Genomic DNA, 23506 nt, shown 5'->3' with positions numbered 1-23506 from the left:
TATCCTCATTTGTCTTGGTCAAGGAGAAAGCTATCTGCTGCACAATCCCCCTTGGGCATAGGGATTCCTCCCTGGGGAAGGTAACAAGATTAATGGGGCTGTCTTTTTTACAGCAATGCTGTGACTGTTGTGCCCTGGGACTAAAAGTCAAGAGTGAGGGCCAGATCTGTGAGTCCAATCCAAATCTTGGCTATCCATGCAACCACGTGATGCTCTCCTGTTGTGAGGGTGAGGATCATCTCTTTGTTCCAGAAATCAAACGGCACTCTGAGCCCCTGCCCACTGTGACTCCACAGAAAGGTAGGTGATGGCCAATTCCTGTATGCTTCCAATCCCAGTTAAGTTGAATTCATCACTTGCAGGCCCAGACCTATCCAGAAGTGAGAATGTGAAAGCCACTGTAATGTTGTGATAAGGGAGAATATTGTTTAAAGAGTCTTCATTTCTGGGCTCTGTTAACCTAGGACTTAGACCCCCATCCCTTTGCACCTCTTAGAAGCACTTGCTCCTACCCCTATACCCACCCTTATTGACCTACCCCTGGTTGCAGAAAGCTGCCATGTCCCCTTCGGTTGCTTCGTGATATATAGATAGATCTTCACACTTCTTCCCTTTCTCACTTTTCTTTTAACTGTGGGTGTCTTGCAAGGTTTAATTCTGTGTGCTCAATTTTTAGAGCTCATTTGCTCACCCAGTTTCAGATACCATGCCTATGCAAATGTCCCCCAAATCTATACCTCCAGCTCTAACCCACTCACCTGATTTATGGTCTAATATCTCCATCTCTACTTAGATGGACTCCCCCTCCGCTCCAGCACCTTAAACTAGAGTTTGTCAAAAAAGGGGATTCCTCATCTTCTCTTCTAAACCCTCCACTGACCCTAACTTTCTTCCACCAGCACTATCATCGTCCCTGCTTAAAAATTTGGTGCCATGTTGGGCTCCCCTCTGTCATTTGCCTCTCCTATTCAATCTGTGTCTAAATCCTGTTGACGTTCCTCTAGACTATTTCACCAATCTTCCCATCTTCTCCTCTTTTACCACCACCACCACCATAATCATCATCTCCTGATTGGACTACTGAAATAGCCTTCATACTGGTCTCCCTACCTCAAAGTGCCTCCTGTTTCCCATCTAGCCTATAATCAGCTGCACCTATCATCTTTCCAAAGAGCTAATCAGAATACATCAACTGCCCCACCTCAGCAACACTGAATTATTCCCATTTCTTCTCGCATAAAATGAACGCTCCTAAACACTAGCTTCAAGATTTTCTATCATTGGCTGCCTTCTTACCTGTCCACTTCTGCTACCTTCCAGCTCATGCTCTTTGTTCCTCCCCAGAAAATGTCCTAAGTGCACTTCACTCATAACTCTCCCATCTCTGACCCACTTCTCATGTCTTTATCCCTGCATAAAATATCATCTCCCCTCAAATCTACCAACCTTCTTCCTTCCTCACCTTCAAAGCCCTACAGAATTGTTAATAATAATAATAATAATAATAATGGTACTTGCTAAGTGCTATGTACCTAGACCTTTTCTAAGCACTGGGGTAGATAAGTTAATCGGGTTGAACACACCCCGGGTCCCACAGTCAGAGGTCATGGGTTTGACTCCCGGCTCTGCCACTTGGCAGCTGTGTGACTGTGGGCAAGTCACTTAACGTCTCTGTGCCTCAGTTACCTCATCTGTAAAATGGGGATTAACTGTGAGCCTCATGTGGGACACCTGATTACCCTGTATCTACCCCAGCGCTTAGAACAGTGCTCTGCACATAGTAAGGGCTTAACAAATACCGAGATTATTAATCCCCATTTTACAAACAAGTTAATTGAGGCCCAGAGAAGTTATATGATTTACACAAGGTCACACAGCAGACATGTGATGGAGTCAGGATTAAAACCCAGGTCTTTCTAATCTCTATTCTCTTCACTCAGCCATGCTGCTTCTCCAGAAATGAATAAACTAGAAAATAAGCACATTAAAGTAGTGAGGTGTCTGAAAGGGTGCCTCCTGGAGAAGGTGGCTTTTTAGCAGGGCTTTGAAGAAGGGGAGAGAGATGTTTTGGTGACCCTGAGTGGTGGGGAGTGTGTTCCAGTCATGGGAAATGGCATGAATAGTGGTTGGAGGTGGGAGAGAAAAGAGCAAGGGATAATAGGAAGGTTTGCTTGAGAGAGGGAACATGATCTGGGGAGTAAACCCCCCAGTTTTCCTGTATGTTATCCCCATTTCACAGGTTGGAATATTAGGAATTCCTTCACTGATCTCATACCACTAACCCACAGCTCTGGACCACCTCCACAGACTGCTTCCTTTGCTTGTTTCAGATATTTAACTTCCTCCTCAAACCCTCTGTCCCTCTACCTCCCTCATGTCTTGCCCCTAATGACCTGGCCATGTACTTTATTGATAAAATAAAACCATTAGGTGTGATCTCCATAAAATCTTCCCTGCTCCTCTCCAGTCCCTCCCTCTTCCTGCCCCTTCAACTCTCCCATCTTTCCCAGCAGTACCTCAAGAAGAGATCTCCTGCCTCATCTCAAAATTCACCCCCCAACCTATGCCCCTGAACCCATCCCTTTGCACCTTATCAAACCACTTGCCCCATCCCTTCTTCCCTTCCTAAGTACCATCTTCAACACTTTACTTTCCAATGGCTTTTTCCCCACTGCTTTCAAACCTGCTCATGTCTCCCCGATCCTTAAAAAAAAAAAACCTTGCAAACCCTGTGGCTCCCTCCAGTTACCATTCTATCTCCCTTCCTACCATCTCCGTCCTACCATTCCTCTCCAAACTCCTCACGTGAGTTGTCTACACCTGCTGTCTCCAGACCCTCTCCTCCAGTTCTCTCCTTAACCCTCTCCAATCTGGCTTCCACCCCCTTCATTCCACAGAAACTGCCTTCTCAAAGGTGCCCAATGATCTCCTTCTTGCCAAATCTAACAGCCTCTACTCCATCCTAATTCTCCTTGATTTCTCAGCTGCCTGACAACCAGCCACTTCTCCTGGAAACATTGTTAACACACTCTCCTCTCTTGGTCCTCTTCCAATTTCTCTGACCACTCCTCTCAGACTCTTTGATGGACTTCTCCTCTGCCTCCCACCCCTTAACTGTGGGAGTTCCTCAAGGCTCAATTCTGGGTCCCATTCTATTCTCCATTGACACCCACTCTCTTGGAGAACTGATTCGCTCCCTTGCCTTCAACTAGGTGGATGATTCCCAAATCTACATCTCCAGTTCCAATCTCTCTCCTTCTCTGCAGTGTCGCATTTCCTCCTGCATCTAGGACATCTTTATTAAGATGCCCTGCCAACACCTTAAACATGTCCAAAACAACTCCTCATCTTCCCACCAAAATCTTGTCCTCCCCTTAACTTTCTCATCACTGTAGATGGCACCACCATCCTGTCTCACAAGCCCATAACTTTCACATTATCCTGGACTCATCTCTCTCATTCAACCCACATAGTCATTGTCACCAAATTCTATTGGTTCAACAGCCACAACATCATTAAAATCTGTCCTTTCCTCTCCATCCAAACTGCTACCTTATTAATCCAAGAACTTATCCTATCCCGCCTTGATTACTGTATCACTCGTAATACCTCCTGTTTCTCCCCACTCCAGTCCATACTTCACTCTGCTGCCTGGATCGTTTTTCTACAAAAACATTGAGTCCTTGTTTGCCTGCTCTTCAAGAACCTCCAGTGGTTACCCATCAACCCCTGCTTCAAACAGAAACTCACTACCATAAGCTTTAAAGCACTCAATCACCTTGCCCCCTCCTACCTTACCTCCCTGATTTCTTACTACATTCCAGCCCATACACTTCGCTCCTCTAATGCTAACCTATTCACTGTACCTCAATCTCACCTATCCCATTGCCGACCTCTCACCCGTGCCCTGCTTCTAGCCTGGAAGACCCTCCCTCTTTATATCTAACAGTCTGCCCACCTTCAAAGCTTTATTAAAAAAAACATGTCCAACAAGAGGCCTTCCCCAACTAAGCCCTCATTTCCTCTTCTCCTACTCCCTTCTGCATCTCCTTTGCACTTGGATTCACCCTTCCCTCAGCTCCACAGCACTTATGGACATACCTGTAATTTATTTATTTACAGATAGTAGCATGATCTAGTGTATAGAGCACTGGCCTGGCAGTCAGAGGGTTCTAATCTTGGCTAAACCACTTGTCTGCTGTGTGACCTTGGGCAAGTCACTTAACTTCTCTGTGCCTCAGTTACCTCATATGTAAAATGGGAATTAAGACTGTGAGCCCCATGTGAGACAGGGACTGTCCAAGTTGATTAGCTTGTATCTACCCCAGCGTTTAAGACAGTGCTTGACACATAGTAAGCACTTAACAAATACCATCATTATCATTAATGTTGTCTCCTCCTTTAGACTGAAAGCTTGTTGTGGACAGGGAATGTGTCTAGCAACTCTGGTATATTGTACTCTCCCAAGTGCTTAGTAGAGTGCTCTGTACACAATAAGTACTCAGTAAATATGATTGATTTGGATTCCTTACCTAATTCAAGGAACTGTGGTCATTGTCAGTGAAAGCTTTATGAGGTCATTATGGACAATATGAGGTTAATGTTCTGCAATCACATATCTGTCTCTTATTGGTAGTCTCCTGATTCATGGCCTAGTGGAAAAAGCATGGACTGGAAGTCAGGAAACCTAAGTTTTAGTCCCCGCTCTGCCATTGGCTAGATTTGGGGCCATGGACAAGTCACTTAGCTTCAGTTTCCTCATCTGTAAAATGGGGATAAAATAGATTGTGAATCCCATGTGGGACAGGGACTGTACTCAATCTGATAACCTTGTCTCTGCTCTACTGCATAGCACAGAGTAAGCATTTAATGGCATCATTATTAATATACAAAAAAAAGCTGAGATATCTTTTAAGTATCCACTGGGTCAACTTTGTAATAAGTATTTACCAACCCTCACAGAATAAATCAGCTACAGTCTCTCTCTATTCGTTATCACCAATGATGTTTGTTGACTGCTTACAGCCAAGTAAGAGCATTGTACTAGGTGCTTGGGAGAGTACAACAGACAGGGTCCCTGCCCACAATGAGCTTACAGTCTCTAGAGTACCCAGTGGTCACAGATTCAATTACACAGACAATGCAGAAGGGAGAGGGGTCCAGAGAAAACAGGGTTTAATAGGGGAAGGCCTTCTGGAGGACATGTGACCTTAATTAAGGCTTTACCTGCCTCTCCCCAGCTATACTCTTAAAAGAACAGCATCATCCCTATGAGGCAAAGGGGCCTGGGGCAGAGTTCCTAGGGTGGGGTCATCACTTCTACCTTGATTTGAGGTGGGTAGATAATTACTCTAGGAGAGTCAGATAATCAACGAAATGTACTCTGTGCAGAGCACTGTACTAAGCACTTGGGAAAATACAGTAGAGTAAGAAATACCTACCAGGGTAGTAGTTCTGCTTCTTAAATTGCTTCCCTTCTGCTCCCCTCTCTCCCATCCCCAGGACCAAGCCAGGTTCCCACTAGCTAATTTAGTCAATCAGTCATATTTATTGAGTGCTTACAGTATGGAGAACCCTGTGCTAAGGGCTTGGGAGAGTACAACACAATTACAGTCCTGCACTATTGCTCAAACCAGGAGAGATGCCCCCAAAGTATAGGGCTCAAAGTAATTCCCCCCATTCACCATGCCCTAGGTTTAGCCTTGACAAACAATGAAATCAAGACAATTTGCTTTATTTTCTGTTGCTCCCAAGATTGTGCTACCTGTCTGGCTGTAATAAGCATACCAGGAGCTCACTTTCCTGCCCAGATTGACCTCACACCTAACTGGAGTGCATGTCTACCTGCATCCACTTTTTAAGTTGTCAAACCTTCAGTGGAATGCAATGAAGACGTTATGTTCCTGAACAAAGAAAGGGTGTGAAACTTGAAAGAGAAGTTTCAGCAAGGAATTTTCAATAACCAAACAGCAGATAAAGTGTGTTCCGGCACATTTTCTAAGCTCTACAGGTTGCCTCAGCAGAAGAATGAATGACTCTCAGAACTGCTGTGTACTGTGCAGCCACTCGGGAACAATGGCCCAGTCCATTCCAACAACTGCAGTTCTTTCTGGTTCCCAGATGCTTGGAACAGCATTTGACATGGCCAAGATTTGCTCCAAAGGCCTGTTCAAAATTCCAGAAGTCCCTTTGAATTGGAAGTCCAGCAAGTCATAAACCAACTCCTCTATTTCAGTAGTAAAGTGGCCCTTTTATATTGCTTCACCTTACAGGCTGGTAGTTTTAAAGGACTCAGTCCACTCAAATGATTTGAGGTAATACTGTCCCTAGGCAGTCTTGAATAGATGAGGTCCATCATGTTCTTAGTGAATACTAGAGAAGATTTCCTGGGCCTCCCTTGGAAGTTCATTCTGATATCTCATCATCATCACTATCAACCATTATCATCAATAGTATTCACTGAGTGTTTCAGATAGTACATTACAACAGAGTTGGTAGATAATTCCCTGTCAACAACAAGCTTACAGTCTAGAGGGGGAGGCACACATTAGATGAGAATGGGCCCAGAGATTAAGCTGGAGCTCGAAGAGCAAAGTGTGCAGGCTGGGCTGTAGGGCTATCTGACTGAGTGCTCCAAAACCAATGGTAAGGAGTTTATCTAAAACTCCCTGTCAGAAAGCCCTTCCTTATGGTTAACCTAAATTTCTCTTGCTGCAAAGCATTAGATTCAATTATTTTTTCCAAATTCCAGCCTGATTTACCTGCTGTGAAAGTTCATTACCTGCTTTTCCTTTGCACCCAGGCTTAATAATAATGATGGTATTTGGCGCTTACTATGTGCCAAGCACTGTTCTAAGCACTGGGGTAGATACAAGGTAATCAGGTTGTTCCACGTGGCACTCATGATATTAATCTCCATTTTACAGATGAGGTAACTGAGGCACAGAGAAGTTAAGTGACTTGCCCAAAGTCACACAGCTGACAAGTGGCGGGGTCGGATTAGAACCCATGACCTCTGACTCCTAAGCCCGTGCTTTTTCCACTAAGCCATGTTGCTTCCCATCATCAATTGTATTTACTGAGCACTTACTGTGTGCAGACCACTATACTAAGCATTTGGGAGAGTACAGTACAACAGAGTTGGTAGACATGTTCCCTGCACAGGCTTGCTAAAACACCTCTCCTTAGTTTAGGAAATGCCCCTTCCTTTCTTTGCTGGAGTGCATTGTTAATTATTTGGTCAATCCCTAGAGAAATTGTTTGCATTTGGCCAGTTTTGTAAACTCTCCTCTCCATGGTTAAGTAGATGTAATTGAAGTTCTCCAAACAAGGATCCTCTTGGGAAAGGGATACCATAATCCTGAATGCCTTAGGGCTGGCGATTGTTCTTCTGGGCAGTTAGAAGATTAAGGAAGATTAAAGGAGCTGCTACAATGAGCTTTTGAGACCCTCAGGTGACTTGAAGTCAATTTTAACCTTCCCTCCTCTGGGTTGTTGGGAGAGGTTATATGCACCACACTTTCTAAGTGACTGAACATTTCTGATGGAAACATTGCCTCGAGTTGCAAAAGGGCAGAGGGGATCCCTTTTTTGGGCCCCTCTATAAACCCAATCCTATGAGAAGCACACTGTAAAGTTCTGCAGAGGACTAAATCTACACAGCTGTGAATCATTTCAGTAATACTAATAATGCTAGAGTATGCCTCTCTGTGAAAAGATTGTGCCCTGAGTGAAATACCGCAGTGGAAATGTGAGCCCAAGCTCCACATGACGATTTGGCTCCTTAGTACCCAATAAATCAAACCGAGAATTTATTCAATAACATTTCTTTAAAGAACATTTACTCACAGATCCTGCATGTCACACATCCTCCATTTCTATGTCCTTCTTACTCTAGTGCTCTACTTTCATATTTAACATAGCTGGGAGAGCCAAGTCAATTGTTACCCTTTAGTCAGAGCAGAACCACTCTTCTCAATTGTTGGTTGAAACTTGTTCCCTGAACTCACCTGTATTTGACTGGCACCCACAGACTACTCCTCTGACCTGTAAAATAAAAAGTTCCCTTACCTGGGACTTTGTAGTCAATACCCCCTGCCTGTGGGTCAGACAAGGTAAATTACTGGTCTCTACTGCATATTATGGGGAGAAGGGTTCACAGGTGGCTGCCCTATTATCCTCCCAATCAATCATATTTATTGAGCACTTACTGTGTGCAGAGCATTAAACTAAATGCTTGGGAGAGTACAATTCAACAGACTTGTTAGATGCATTCCCTGCCAATGTCTTTAGGGCAGAGTGGTGAGGGCCAGGGCAGAGGCAGAAGGGGATGAGAGGAGATGTTGCTGGGCAGAAGAGGAGAAAAGACAAAAAGAGAAAGAACAAGGGCAGCCTCAGGGCAGGCCATAGCTTGGTCCTGGCCAGTACTTCCCCCAGGTATCCTGATAATGACAGCAACAGTTGTTTCCATGTCAGTCAACCCAGCACCAACCCAACTCTCCTGCGCCCAACCCAAACCCGCATCATGACACGAATTGCCCCACCTGATCTGCACTTTGCTGTGGGGGCTGCAGGTCAGCTTGGGGAAGTGCAGGTATGCAGCTCTCTGAAGTTTTGGTCCATTCACAACTTTGAGTGGTTTTCAGAGTCAGATTAGGATGTCCAAGGGTGAGCCAGAGTCAGCTCAAGATAATATTCCAATTCCCTCCAATTACAAGTCCCATAGGGGTAGAAAATTGCACCGTTAGAGACTTCAGCAGGCATCATATGGTCAATCCTGAGGCTGCTCCTCTTGGCAATGTGATTAGAACAGAGGTTGGATATCCACATATCTTGCTCTTCTTCTTTCTGGGCTAGACTCCATTTCTGTCTTATTCACCTGTCAAAAATCTCCTCCAGACACCTAAAGAAATTTGGACATTCATGTTAAGCAGCTGTTTTTCTTCTCTCATGATCCCAAGAGAACAAGTGTGTCAGTCAGAAAGTTCTTTTTTGTGGTTTAGGGATGGTCCCAAGTGGAGACATGGAGAAGGCCTAGATCAATCAGTGGCATTTTATTGAGCACTTACTGTGGGCAAAAGCACTGTACTAAATGCTTGGGAGAGTACAGCACAACAGAGTAGACATGTTCCCTGCCCACAAGGAGCTTACAATCTAGAGGGGGAGACACAATATAAATAAATTGGGATAGGTTCATAATCACTATAAACAGCACAACCATCCTTTCTGTCTCACAAGTTCGTAACCTTGACGTTTTCCTTGGCTCCCCTCTCTCTCATTCAACCCACATGTTCAATCCAATACAAAGCATTCAGAGCATGTTTCCCCACTCCTCAAGAAACTCCAGTGATTGCCCATTCACCGCCTCATCAAACAAAAACTCCTCACCATTGGCTTTAAAGCACTCCATCACCTTGCCCCTTCCTCCCACCTCACCCACTACTCTCCTACTACAACCCAGCCCACATACTTCAGTCCTCTAATGCCAACCACTCCTTGTGCCTTAATCTTATCTATCTCACTGTTCACCCACTACTCTCCTACTACAACCCAGCCCACATACTTCAGTCCTCTAATGCCAACCACTCCCTGTGCCTTAATCTTATCTATCTCACTGTTGACCCCTCACCCATGTCCTGCTTCTGGCCTGGAACACCCTCCCTCCTCAAATCCAACAGACAATTACTCTCCCCACATTCAAAGCCTTATTGAAGGCTCTCATTCATTCATTCAATAGTATTTATTGACCGCTTACTATAGGCAGAGCACTGTACTAAGCACTTGGAATGTACAAATCGGCAACAGAGACAGTCCCTGCCCATTGATGGGCTTACAGTCTAATCGGGGGAGACAGACAGACAAGAACAATGGCAATAAATAGAGTCAAGGGGAAGAACATCTCATTAAAACAATAGCAACTAAATAGAATCAGGGTGATGTACATCTCATTAAACAAAATAAATAGGGTGAAGAAGATATATACAGTTGAGCAGACAAGTACAGTGGTGAGGGGATGGGACGGGAGAGGGTGAGGAGTAGAGGGAAAGGGGGGAGAAGAGGGTTTAGCTGCAGAGAGGTGGGGGGCTAGAGGGAGCAGAGGGAAAAGGGGAGCTCAGTCTGGGAAGGCCTCTTGGAGGAGGTGAGCTTTAAGAAGGGTTTTGAAGAGGGGAAGAGAATTAGTTTGGCTGAGGTGAGGAGGGAGGGCATTCCAGGACTGCGGGAGGACATGGCTCCAAGAGGTCTTCCCTGACTAAGCCCTCCTTTCCTCATCTCCCACTCCCTTCTGCATCACCCTGACATGCTTGCTTTATTCATCCCCCTTCCCAGCCCCACAAGATTTATATACATAACTGTAATTTATTTATATTAATGTCCATCTCCTCCTCTGGACTGTAAGCTCGTTATGGGCAGGGAATATGTTGATTGTTATAGTGTACTCTCCCAAGTGCTTAGTACAGTGTTCTGCACACAGTAAGCACTTAATAAATGCAATTGAATGAATGAATGAAGTGCTGTGGGGCTGAGGGTGGGGTGAATATCAAATGTCTAATGGGTACAGATCCAGTTGCACTGGCAACACAGAAGGGATTAGGGGGAAAGAGGGCTTAGAGGAAATGTGATTTTAATAAGACTTTGAAGGGAGGGAGAGTGGTGGTCTGTCAGATATGGAAGCGGAGTGGGTGTCAGGTCAAAGGGAAAACGTGGGCAAGAGTTGGCAGCAAGATAGATGTGATTGAGGTACAGTGAGCAAGGTGCTGCTACAGAAGTGAAGTGTGTGGGCTGGGCTGTAGTAAGGAATCAGCAAAGTAAGATAGGTGGGGGTGAGCTGATTGAGTGCTTTAAAACTGATGGTAAGGTTGCTCTCTCAAGATTCCTTCTAGCCCTAAGCTTCTACAACCATACCCAAGCACTTCATACTTAATTAGATGCTTGAAAGCCCACTTGAGCAAACACTGGGGAAAAAAAAACAAACTAAAATATGCACATCTCTGAGGGGGAATGAGTGATTTTGTTAATGGTATTTGTTAAGCACTTACTATATGCCAGGCATTTACTAAGTGATGGGGTAAGATACAGCTAATTAGGTTGGACACAGTCCATGTTCATTAGGGCCTCACAGTCTTAATCCCAATTTTACAGATGAAGTACTTGAGGCATGGAAAAATGAAGCTACTTGCCCATGGTCAAACAGCAGACAAGTGGCAGAGCCAGGATTAGAATCCAGGTCCTTCTGACTCCCAGGCCTGTATTCTATCCCCTAGGCCATGCTGCTTTTCTATCCAAAATATCAGAACCTCCAGGAAAGAAAAGAAAATAATCCACCAATTGACTAAAAACAAACTTACAAAACAATAAGTTCAAGTACTATATTGTTTAATGTGTATAGTACATTGAACAGTATAAATAGTATTGATCAAGCACATTCTATTAATTACTCTAAATGCTCGTTCACCACAGACCCCAGGGACAGAATGTTGAGTTGTTTATATTGCAACCAGATAACTGAAAATTCCATTTTTATGGTATTTGCTAAGCACTTACTATGTTCCAGACACTATATTAAGCATTGGGGTAGATACAAGATAATCAAGCTAGGCACAGTCCCTGTCTCACATGGGACTCATAGTCTTAATCCCCATTTTACAGCTGAGGGAGCTGAGGCACAGAGAAGTTAAGTGACTTGTCCGTGATCACCCTGCAGACAAGTGGCAGAGCTAGAATTAGAATCCAAGTCCTCAGACTCCCAGGCCCAAGCTCTTTCCACTAGACCTTGCTGCTTCCCATTTTACTTTATGAGCTTCCTCCCCACTGTCTGAGGGTTCAGAATGTTTATATCTTCAGTAATTGAAATCATGGTCCAGCCACTTGATCCCGAGAACAGGCAAGAGCTAGGCATTATCCCCCAAAGAGGACAACCATTCCATGTCTCAGGAAGGTTATTACTATTATTATATAATAATAACTGTGGTATGTGATAAGCACTTATTATGTGCCAAGTACTATACTAAGCTCTAAATACAAGCTCATCAGGATGGACACAGTCCCTGTCTGAATCATATCCTTTCCTTTTCACCCCAGTCATCTTACCAGCTCTAAGTCAGAGCAGGAACCATTGTGCACTTCGGGCAAAGAACTATGTAAAATGCAGTCAGGAGGGGAGATAGAGGCAGCATCAGGGCCAAGTTATTCCTGATTTTTCACCCTCTTTAACTGCCCTGCCCTGCCCCTATTTCATCCTGACTGGCCTTGAGCCCCCTCTCCTATCAATCATGTTTATTGAGTGTTACTGCATGCAGGACACTGTACTAAGTACTTGGGAGAATACAATATAACAGAGTTGGTAGACACATTCTCTGCAAGCAATGCTTCTAGGCACTCTCCGGCCAAACTTTTGGAAGTGGAAAAGTTATTTCTCTTATGCAGTATCTGGGAGGAAAGCCTCACTCCCCACCTGCCTTTCCCTCACCATATCCTGTACATTAGTGTTTGGTTGCTCTGCTCTACTTGTGCTGCTGCACCCAGCTTGGTTGATATAAAGACTATTCTCAAACCTGGATCTCTATTCCAGAGCAGAAATGAGTTTGGAGAAATCAACACCTAAGCCCTGTTTCATGTTAAAATGCCAATTTTTAATGTAAATGCTGCCAATATGAAACACATTCTTCACAAATGACCTTATGTGGATATGCACCAACATGCTCTAAACAGAAAACCCTGATGTGAAACTGGGTCTGAGGCTGCGATTGTGCCCATTTTGTGGTGTAGGAGGAAGATATTTGACTCTTCAACCTTTCAATTCTATGAAGATCAGAAAGCAGAAATGAACTGCTCCTAGGTGCCCAAGAAGAGAAACCCATTACTTGCACAGAAACTGCATCCAACCTAATTCTCTTCTATCTAGCTGAACACTTAGAATAATGTTAGACACATAGTAAGTAATTAACAAATACTATTAAAAAATAACATGCTGGAGGAAATTCCAGCTCTCTGAGTTTGTGGCTTTTTCAGACTCAGTTGGTTACCTAAGAGAAGTTGTCAAGACAATGTACAGAATGAGGTACTGATCACTACCTGGTAGAGAAGCAGCATGGCTTAGTAGGAAGAGCAAGGGCTTGGGATTCAGAGATTGTGGGTTCTAATGCCGGCTCCGCCACTTGTCAGCTGTTTGACTTTGGGCAAGTCACTTAACTTCTCTGTCCTCAGTTGCCCCATCTGTAAAATGGGGATTAGTACTCTGAGGCCCACATGGAACAATCTGATAACTTTGTATCTATCCCAGCACTTAGTACTCAGCACATAGTAAGCACTTAACAAATACCATCATTATTATTATTATTATTATTAGCCATGCTCATTATGCAAATAAATCCAGTCTGACTCTCAGCAGTCAAGCAAGACCATTTCAGCCCTTACTACAGTGCCTGGCAAACAACACTTAACAAATGCCATAAAAAAAAGATAAGTATCTGAAAATCTTTTCCCTAAAGGTTTGGGTATGGGCAAACCAGGTTGGATCCTACTGTGACTTAGGCATGTATCTACCCATATGAAAAGTTTCCTCAACTCCCAACATTTTTCTCTGCTCACTGGCCCCACATACACCATCATTTTGACTTCGCTTCTATAGACACATGACCAATTTGCTGCGATGATGGAATCTGCTCTCAGGAATGTTGGAAGAGCCTTGGCTTTGAGAACTCAGGACCCAGAACTTGCATGAAGGAATTAATGATAAAGATTTGCTCAGGACCACTTAAGCCCTCTTGTCCCTGTCAATCATATTTCCACCTAGGCACAGTCCTCTGACGCCCCGGCCCACCTCTTTCCACACTACTTGCCTTGCTTTGCCACTCTGATGGCAGCTATGTGCTGCTGCCGTGGTTTCTCCCTGCCCTGCCTGTAGTTTCAAATCGATCCAGCAGTAGTATTTATTGAGGACTTTGTGCAGAATTCACTGCTCATTTTTCCTCTTGCCCATCCGTTTGATTCCTCTCTTCTTTTGCTCCAGTTTTCTGCTTTCCTTCTTTAATGTTATTTAGCTGATCTCCATAAGTTGCTCTGTACCAAGGTGAATACATATGGCACTGCAGTTATCAAGGCTATAGTCAGTCTAATAATGTCCCCACTCTGAGCAGAGCAGTCACTTCAGAGGTGCTCTCCAAAGGGTCCGTGTATTCCTCTCTGTGCCTTGACCTGAGCTAATCACCCTGGATTGTTGATAGTTTCAGATACAGATGATCACAACGAAGCCTTATCCATCAGCAATGAAGCAGAGCTGTCAAACAACTTACCTGGCGACGATCTCGATGAGTGCATGGCCTACCCCGGAGAGCTGTGTCAGCACCTGTGCATCAACACTGTGGGATCCTACAAGTGTGCCTGTTTCCCCAGCTTCACCCTGCAGGAAGATGGGCTTAGCTGCAACCCAGGTGAGCAAAATGAGTGTGAGGCCAATGAGGGAAAGCACATCTGAACTTCACTGCCTCTTTGGCTCTGCCATATTCTGTTTCAAGCTTCACTGATCTTACAGGTTTAGGCTGATGGGTGAGATGTCCAACACTGTTCATCCTTGGGAAGAGTTAAGTATATCTGTTTCACAGAGAGAGGCAGAGGTACTGGGAGACAGAAGGATACTGTGCTGCTCTTCTCCATGCAGTTCCAGATCCTTAGCTGAAAACCCCACATTAGTACTAAGGACTCTAAGTCCGGGAACATTTTGTAAACACTGAACTCATTCGTGAAATCTTAAATCACTGTCCCAAGCTCACTTTCTACACGCTCCCCTTTGGTGTCTTGCTGTGGTCTTTGTGCACCTCATGGAGCCATCCTGGGCGCAGACCAGTTCTTTTTGAATGGGCCCCATCCTGCTAATAATAATTATGGTATTTGTTAAGTGCTTACTATGTGTCAAGCACTGTTCTAAGCTCTGGGGTAGATACAAGATAATCAGGTCCCACATGGGGCTCCCAGTCGAGTAGAGGGGAGAAGAGGTATTGAATCCCCATTTAAGATCATTGTGGGCAGAGAATGTGTCCATTTATTATTATACTGTACTCTCCCAAGGGCTTGGTACAGTCTCTGCCCACAGTAAGCACTCAATAAATATGATTGAATGGATGAAAGAATGAACTAAGGCATAGAGAAGTAAAGTGAGTTGCCCAAGGTCACCCAGCTGGAAAGTGGTGGAGTCTGGAATTGAACCCACATCCTCTGACTCCCAGGCCAGCAGTCTTTCTACTAGGCCATACTGCTTCCAGTCAGAGAAGATTCCTTTCATTCCTCTGATAAGGTTTTCCCTGTCAGGAGGCCTGATGCAGAGTGTGATAGGATATATGGGACTTGAAATCAAGCAACCATAAAGGATTTCCCCAACTTGCTGTACTGCATGCAGTAAGACAATGACATTTTGATTGCTACTAGTAATCTTTATTCAGACCAAACACACCACTCTGGCTTCCCAAATGTCTACCTTATCTGCAGCCATTGACCTATATCTAGAGATTGATAGCCCATCATTACCTCATTCAAGGGGAGTCTCCTGGGGGAAAGAGGTCTCTTTTGCTGCCATTGTTTAGCCTCCTGAGTTGTCTCAAGGCAAGATTTCAACTCAGACTATAGGAAAGTTAAACCATTAGGTGAGTGAATAGCCAATCATTTAGCAAGATAAATAGCCCTCTTGCTATTCTAGGACTGGTATCCCTGAGACCATATGCACTGTCTGCCAGATCCAAACCAGTTCTCATTATAGTGGTTTCTCTTCAATCATTCATTCATTCATTCATTCAATAGTATTTATTGAGCGCTTACTATGTGCAGAGCATTGTACTAAGCGCTTGGAATGTACAGTTCGGCAACAGATAGAGACAATACCTGCCCAACAAAGGGCTCACAGTCTAAAAGGGGGAGACAGACTGCAAAGCAAAATCTTCATCACATTTGGCTGTTGGTAAGAATGTATTTTCTGGTGGTGACTGCTGCCATTGTCTGTTGTGTAGTTTGTATTGAAGCGTTTTGGATAAAGCCTTTAAGGACGTGCAGTGGGGAGAATATATTTGCAGAGTTTGTTGGAGGTAGAAAGGCAGCAGCTCTATGCCTGGCAACCAGAATGAGTTAGGACCAGGGCCATTTGTAGTCGTTTTAGTGGCAGGGCCAGTAACTATTGTGATTAACTGCTGAAGCAGAACCAAGGCTTGGCAGGGGAAACACATCTCTCCTCCAAACCTGTAGGAATAAAATATCTGAGCTGTACAACCAACTGTTGATTGTCCATGGTCACGGGGGATTGGCAGAACATGAATAATTGAAAATCTCTCAAAACCTTTTTGTAGTCAAGAGTTTCAACCTCCTCCCCTCAACAAACCTTTCACATGAGATGCTCAAGAGGAGCAAAAATTACTCCTTTCTCTGCCCCAGACCACCTATTAATGAGCAATTGGGTCACTTCTTTGTTTTGATTTTGTTATCACTATTATCATTCATTCATTCAGTAGTATTTATTGAGCGCTTTTCATTCATTCATTCAATAGTATTTATTGAGCGCTTACTATGTGCAGAGCACTGTACTAAGCGCTTGGGATGAACAAGTCGGCAACAGATAGAGACAGTCCCTGCCGTTTGACGGGCTTACAGTCTAATCGGGGGAGACGGACAGACAAGAACAATGGCACTAAACAGCGTCAAGGGGAAGAACATCTCGTAAAAACAATGGCAACTAAATAGAATCAAGGCGATGTACAATTCATTAACAAAATAAATAGGGTAACGAAAATATATACAGTTGAGCGGACGAGTACAGTGCTGTGGGGATGGGAAGGGAGAGGTGGAGGAGCAGAGGGAAAAGGGGAAAATGAGGCTTTAGCTGCGGAGAGGTAAAGGGGGGATGGCAGAGGGAGTAGAGGGGGAAGAGGAGCTCAGTCTGGGAACGCCTCTTGGAGGAGGTGATTTTTAAGTAAGGTTTTGAAGAGGGAAAGAGAATCAGTTTGGCGGAGGTGAGGAGGGAGGGCGTTCCAGGACCGCGGGAGGACGTGACCCAGGGGTCGACGGCGGGATAGGCGAGACCGAGGGACGGCTAGGAGGTGGGCAGCAGAGGAGCGGAGCGTGCGGGGTGGGCGGTAGAAAGAGAGAAGGGAGGAGAGGTAGGAAGGGGCAAGGTGATGGAGAGCCTTGAAGCCTAGAGTGAGGAGTTTTTGTTTGGAGCGGAGGTCGATAGGCAACCACTGGAGTTGTTTAAGAAGGGGAGTGACATGCCCAGATCGTTTCTGCAGGAAGATGAGCCGGGCAGCGGAGTGAAGAATAGACCGGAGCGGGGTGAGAGAGGAGGAAGGGAGGTCAGAGAGAAGGCTGACACAGTAGTCTAGCCGGGATATAACGAGAGCCCGTAATAGTAAGGTAGCCGTTTGGGTGGAGAGGAAAGGGCGGATTTTGGCGATATTGTAGAGGTGAAACCGGCAGGTCTTGGTAACGGATAGGATGTGTGGGGTGAACGAGAGGGACGAGTCAAGGATGACACCGAGATTGCGGGCCTGCGGGACGGGAAGGATGGTCGTGCCATCCACGGTGATGGAGAAGTCTGGGAGCGGACCGGGCTTGGGAGGGAAGATGAGGAGCTCAGTCTTGCTCATGTTGAGTTTTAGGTGGCGGGCCGACATCCAGGTGGAGACGTCCCGGAGGCAGGAGGAGATGCGAGCCTGAAGGGAGGGGGATAGGACAGGGGCGGAGATGTAGATCTGCGTGTCATCTGCGTAGAGATGGTAGTCAAAGCCGTGAGAGCGGATGAGTTCACCGAGGGAGTGAGTGTAAATGGAGAACAGAAGAGGGCCAAGAACTGACCCTTGAGGAACTCCAACAGTTAAAGGATGGGAGGGGGAGGAGGCTCCAGCGTAGGAGACCGAGAATGATCGGCCTGTGCAGAGCATTCATTCATTCATTCAGTAGTATTTATTGAGCGCTTACTATGTGCAGAGCACTGTACTCAGCGCTTGGAATGTACAAGTCGGCAACAGATAGAGACAGTCCCTGCCCTTTGACGGGTTTACAGTCTAATCGGGGGAGACAGACAGACAAAAACAATAGCAATAAATAGAATCAAGAGGATGTACATCTCATTAAAACAATAGCAATAAATAGAATCAAGGTGATGTACATCTCATTAACAAAATAAATAGGGTAATAAAAAATATATACATTGAGCAGACGAGCACAGTGCTGAGAGGAGAGGAAGGGAGAGGGGGAGGAGCAGAGGGAAAGGGGGGGAAAAGGGGGCTTAGCTGAGGGGAAGTGAAGGGTGGGATAGAGGGGCAGCAGAGGGAGCAGAGGGAAAGGGGGAAGCTCAGTCTGGGAAAGCCTTTTGGAGGAGGTGAGGTCTAAGTAGGGCTTTGGAGAGGGGAAGAGAATTCGTTTGGTGGAGGTGAGGAGGGAGAGCATTCCAGGACAGCGGGAGGACGTGGCCCAGGGGTCGACGGTGGGATAGGCGAGAACAGGGGACGGTGAGGAGGTGAGCGGCAGAGGAGCGAAGCGTGCAGGGTGGGCAGTAGAAAGAGAGAAGGGAGGAGAGGTAGGAGGGGGCAAGGTGATGGAGAGCCTTGAAGCCTATTAATTATTATTATTTATTTATTTTATTTGTTATTTATTAATAATTAACTTGTTGATATTATTGTTATTCCCTAGCACTTAGTACAGTGAGTGTATTGCCACTAGTGGGCTCTTCAAATGCTATTGCTACTACTAGGTGCTTATGGGTAGGGAAATGGACAAAAGGTTGGGGCAGAGGAGAAAAGGAGAAGTGAAGGGGTCTTCCTGGTTAATTGGCAAACTGGATAATCAGCTCCTGATTAATAGAGAATTGACTCTACAGATGAATCCAGATACTATATTATTTTAATGATTCAGTACCCTTCATTGCCCTAAATTTGCATTTCTGAGGAATATTGGGATTGCGCTCCTACCTACTCAAAGATAGTGGCGCTAGCAGTGTTACCCTGTGTGTGTGTGTGTTTGTTTTGTGGGGGATGTGTGTGTGAATCTAACTGAAAAGACCACTGTATGATATGCTGTCCTATCCATATTGAGTACACTTGGAATCTGGTTTCTGATGGGTGGTTGCGGTACTACTTCCCTGACCTGTTCTCCCAGACTCCCTCAGCATCTTTCCTGGAAAGACTCTTCTCTCTTCTTTGCCTATGTCCCTTTCCTGCTTCATACCTCTTCAAAAGTCACTCTACCTCCAGAGAAACCTACCCGGTATTGGTCAACCCAGTCATACATAGAGAAACAGAATGGCCTAGTGGAAAGAACATGGGTCTGGGAATAAGAGTACTTGGGTTCAAATCCTGGCTCCACCACTTGTCTGCAGAGTGACCTTGGGCAAGTCACTTAACTTCTCTGTGCCTCAGTCACCTCATCTGTTAAATGGGGATTAGGACTGTAACCTCTATGTGGGAGAGGGATGGTGTACAACCTGATTAGCTTGTATCTACCCCAGCACTTAATCCAGTCCTTGGCACATAGTAAGCACTTATTAAAAACCCTTAAAAAAACCCTCAACTCTGTATCTTTTTCTGTTTGTCACATGTCCCTACATACCTTTTCAAATGTTCATTCATTCGATCATATTTATTAAATGCTTACTGTATGCAGAACACTGTACTAAGCGCTTGGGAAAGTACAATACAACAATAAAGAGTGAAATCCCTGCCCACAACATATTTACCTGCTGAGACCCTAAAACCATTCACAAGGTATCACCATGTTTGTTCTCATTCTTCCCCCCATCTCTTCCTGCCATTTCTCCATCTTCCCCCCCAGCAACATGGTGCTCTGGGAGCACAGGGTGTAGTTGTGGTAAGAGGGTTTTTTTTTTTAATGGTATTTGCTAAGCACTTTGTATGTACCAGGCACTGTACTAAGCCCTGGGCTAGATACATGATAATCAGGTTGGACAGAGTCCATGTCCCAAGTGGGACTAACAGTTTTAATCCCCATTTTACAGATGAGGTAATTAAAGCACGGAGAAGTTGTGACATGCCCAGGGTCACGCAGCAGACAAGTGGCAGAGTCGGGGTTAGAACCCAAGTCCTTCTGACTCCCAGGCCTGCGCTCTTTCCACTCGGCCATGCTAGTTGTTCTGTGATTCTCTGGCAGCTCTCCTTCAAAAGGAGGAACATAGCCACGTGGTCCTGGACTGTAGCCCTCCTCTTTCAGAACAGAAGCCCTGACATGATAGGTGGAAGGAGCTCCTTGACTAGCCCTGTTATGGTGGAAGAGTGAGGCTTCCCCTCCATAGCTCAGACTAGAGACACTGAAAAACAGAGGCCAGTCCTAAGTAGAGGTGTGTATCATTTGCCACTGTTGCTTCCATCCCACTAGATTGCAGCGTTGGTGAGATCTTTCACTATCACCATTTTTTTATGGCATATGTTAAGCACTTACTATGTGCCAGGCACTGTACTAAGCGCACTATATTGTGCACCAGCCATCTGTTCACCTGAGCATGCTCATTTTGACTCTTGATTAGTATTTGTGTTTTTGTTTCAATTCTGTCTTTGCCATTAGAGTGTCATTTGCTCATTTATAACTCACCACTGCATCTAGTACAGGGTTCACTCAGTACATAACACAGGCTGACTTAGAGAACTGCTCCATTTGTAATGGCTGCCCTCCAAATTCATTCGCTCATTCTTCAATTGTATTTATTGAATGCTTACTGTGTGCAGAACACTGTACCAAGTACTTGGGAGAGTACAATAGAACAGTAAACAGACATGGGAATCATTTGCTGTCAAATCCCCAAGATTAATATGTTTATGCTGGTCTACACTGCTCCTTATGCAGTTCTCCCCTGCTTTCTTGGGCTTGCACTCTCATTCCTTACACTACAACTATTTATTTGTCCTGGTACTATAACAAATTAGCCATCAAATGGTCAAACATTGTTTAACTCAATATTAAGACATTAACCAGTCAATCAGTCAGTCACTGGTATTGACTGAGTGCTTTCATGTATGCAGACCATTCAACCATTTATCCAAAAATCATCATCGTGAGATGAAGATGATAGGTCAGACCAATTCTGGCTATTGTACTCTTCTTTGTTTCCCCAGGAATAGGGGCCAGAGAGGATACATTCATTCAGTCATATTTATTGAGTGCTTACTGTGTGCAGAGCACTGTACTAAGTGCTTGGAAAGTACTATTGAGCAATAAAGAGAGACAATCCCTGCCCACACCGGGCTTACATTCCCTGACCTTCTAAAGTAAAGGAAGGGGGCATCTTCATCCAAGTGGGTCCATTTCTTCCACTTCTTTCTTTCATTCGTTTGTTCATTTAGTCATATTTATTGAGTGCTTACTGTGTGCAGAGCACTGTATTAAGCACTTGGGAGAGTACAATACAACAATAAACAGACACATTCCCTGCCCACAAAGAGCTTAGTTTTTCCTCCTTTCAAATTGGTGAGGGCTTCACTCAGTATACCTGACTCTTTGTCAAGGCATCCTGAGCCCAGGTGGGTTCCAGAAGACCCTCCTAAACTATTTTTCCCAGGGCTGGACTCAGATTCAGATACAACTCTTTCTGCTCAAGGCTAGACTGATCAGCACCACCTTCATATCAGAAGTGCCTATAGCATGCTCTGACTGGAATGGAGATTTTTCAACCTTTATCAATCTAGATATTTTGGTAATTGAGATTGTAGCTGTTTTGATTTAAATTTTCAGAAACTTACATGATTGGCATTTATTGATGATTGGCTTTTAAATGTTGAGTTTTTTAAAATATTCGTTTCCCCTTAGAGCTTTTTTCTTTCCTATTAAATTACTTAAGCAGCCCTCACTTCCCTGCATTCTCTGTCTCCCTCTCTCTGATTCTCTCTGACTCTCTCTACAGACGTCCTGGTAGAATTCCCTGATTATTTCCCTCTCCCCACTCATCTTCTCCAAGGGTCAGCGGGAGCTTATTTAACAATCAATAAATGGTATTGCAGAGCGCTGTACTAAGTGCTTGGGAGAGTACAATATAACAGATAGATGTGTTCGACTCCCGGCTCTGCCACTTGTCAGCTGTGTGACTGTGGGCAAGTCACTTAACTTCTCTGTGCCTCAGTTACCTCATCTGTAAAATGGAGATTAACTGTGAGCCTCACATGGGCCAAGCTGATTACCCTGTATCTACCCCAGCGCTTAGAACAGTGCTCAGCACATAGTAAGCACTTAACAAATACCAACATTGTTATGTGTTATATGGTAGATATTTTCCCTGCCCAAAAGGAGCTTACAGTCTAGAGGGGGAGGCAGACATTAATTAAAATCAATAAATTAAGGATATATACACAAGTATGGCTGGCAGGGGGGTGGGCAGGGGGCAGCATGTTAGTAAAGGGTACACATCCAAGTGCAAGGGTGATGCAGATGGTAAAGGGAGTAGGGATTAGGTGGGGAGGGACCTTTTGGAGATGTGATTTTAATAAAGCTTTGAAGGTGGGAAGAATGATGGTCTATCAGATATGAAGGAGGAGGGAGTCCAAGACCAGAGGCAGCACATGGAGAAGGGGTCAGCAGCAAAGTAGATGAGATTAAGTGTGAGAAAGCTGGTGTTGGAGGAGTGAGTGAATGTGCTAGGTTTATGTAAGAAATCAGACAGATATGATAGGAGGTGACAAGGTGATTGAATGCTTTAAAGCCAATGGTAAGGAGTTTCTGTTTGAGGTGGAGGAGGATGGGCAACTATTGAAAGTTCTTGAGGAATGGGGAAAAATGGACTGAACGGTTTTGTAGAAAAATGATCTGGGCAGAGTGAAGTATGGACTGGAAGGGGGAGAGATAGGAGGTCGAGAGGTCAGCAAGGAGGCTGATGCAATAGTTAAGGTAGGGTAGAATAAATGCGTGGCTTAACATAGTAACAGTTTGGATGGAGAGGGAAGGACAGATTTTAGTGATAGTGGGTTGAATGAGGGAGTCAAGGATAATGCCAAGATAATGGGCTTGTGAGACAGGGAGGATAGTGGTGCTGTCTATGGTGAGGGGAAAGTTGGGGAGGACAGGGTTTTGGTGAGAGGATGAGGAGTTCTGTTTTCAACATGTTAAATTTGAGGTGTCCACAGGACATCCAAGTAGAGATATCCTGAAGGCAGGAGGAAATATGAGACTGCAGAGAAGGAGAAAGATCAGGATTGGAGGATTCCACCTGTACGGGAACGGAAGAGAATCGATCTCCTTTCTCCCATGTAAATTTCCAGCGCTCGGTCTCCTGAGATCAGATGTCTGGAGGTGTTAGAGTGGTTCCTTCTTCTCAAGGCTGAAGCTACAACAGGCTGGATTCCAAGCAGCTAGGTCAAACTTGTTGTAAGTTTGATCACATTTGCTGGCTTCAAGCTGTGGAAGTGCCTATTCCTCATTTCCAGCAGACTGAAAGTTTAGCGTCATTTATTTTGCTGCTCCTTCCAGAAGTGTGTGTGAAGGCCCGTGGGTGAATTCTTGCCCTGGTATAGCTCAATCAATCAGTCGTATTTAT

General features: G+C 44.8%; 1 protein-coding gene across 3 annotated transcripts in view; it reads left to right on the top strand.

The window, feature by feature from the left end:
* The window catches only part of FBLN2 (fibulin 2), a 220039-nt gene that overhangs the window by 144266 nt on the left and 52267 nt on the right, over positions 1-23506 (top strand). For all 3 annotated transcript variants that reach the window (XM_029050874.2, XM_029050875.2, XM_039910184.1), the window contains 2 exons: positions 114-300; positions 14223-14429. In XM_029050874.2, the coding sequence (XP_028906707.1) occupies positions 114-300; positions 14223-14429 (394 nt within the window). The remainder of the gene's footprint in view (positions 1-113; positions 301-14222; positions 14430-23506) is intronic.

This window comes from Ornithorhynchus anatinus, chromosome X1 (genome assembly GCF_004115215.2).
Source record: "Ornithorhynchus anatinus isolate Pmale09 chromosome X1, mOrnAna1.pri.v4, whole genome shotgun sequence".
Classification (NCBI taxonomy): domain Eukaryota; kingdom Metazoa; phylum Chordata; class Mammalia; order Monotremata; family Ornithorhynchidae; genus Ornithorhynchus; species Ornithorhynchus anatinus.
The sequence above is the reverse complement of the archived record's forward strand: the minus strand, read 5'-3'. Positions and strand labels throughout refer to the sequence as shown.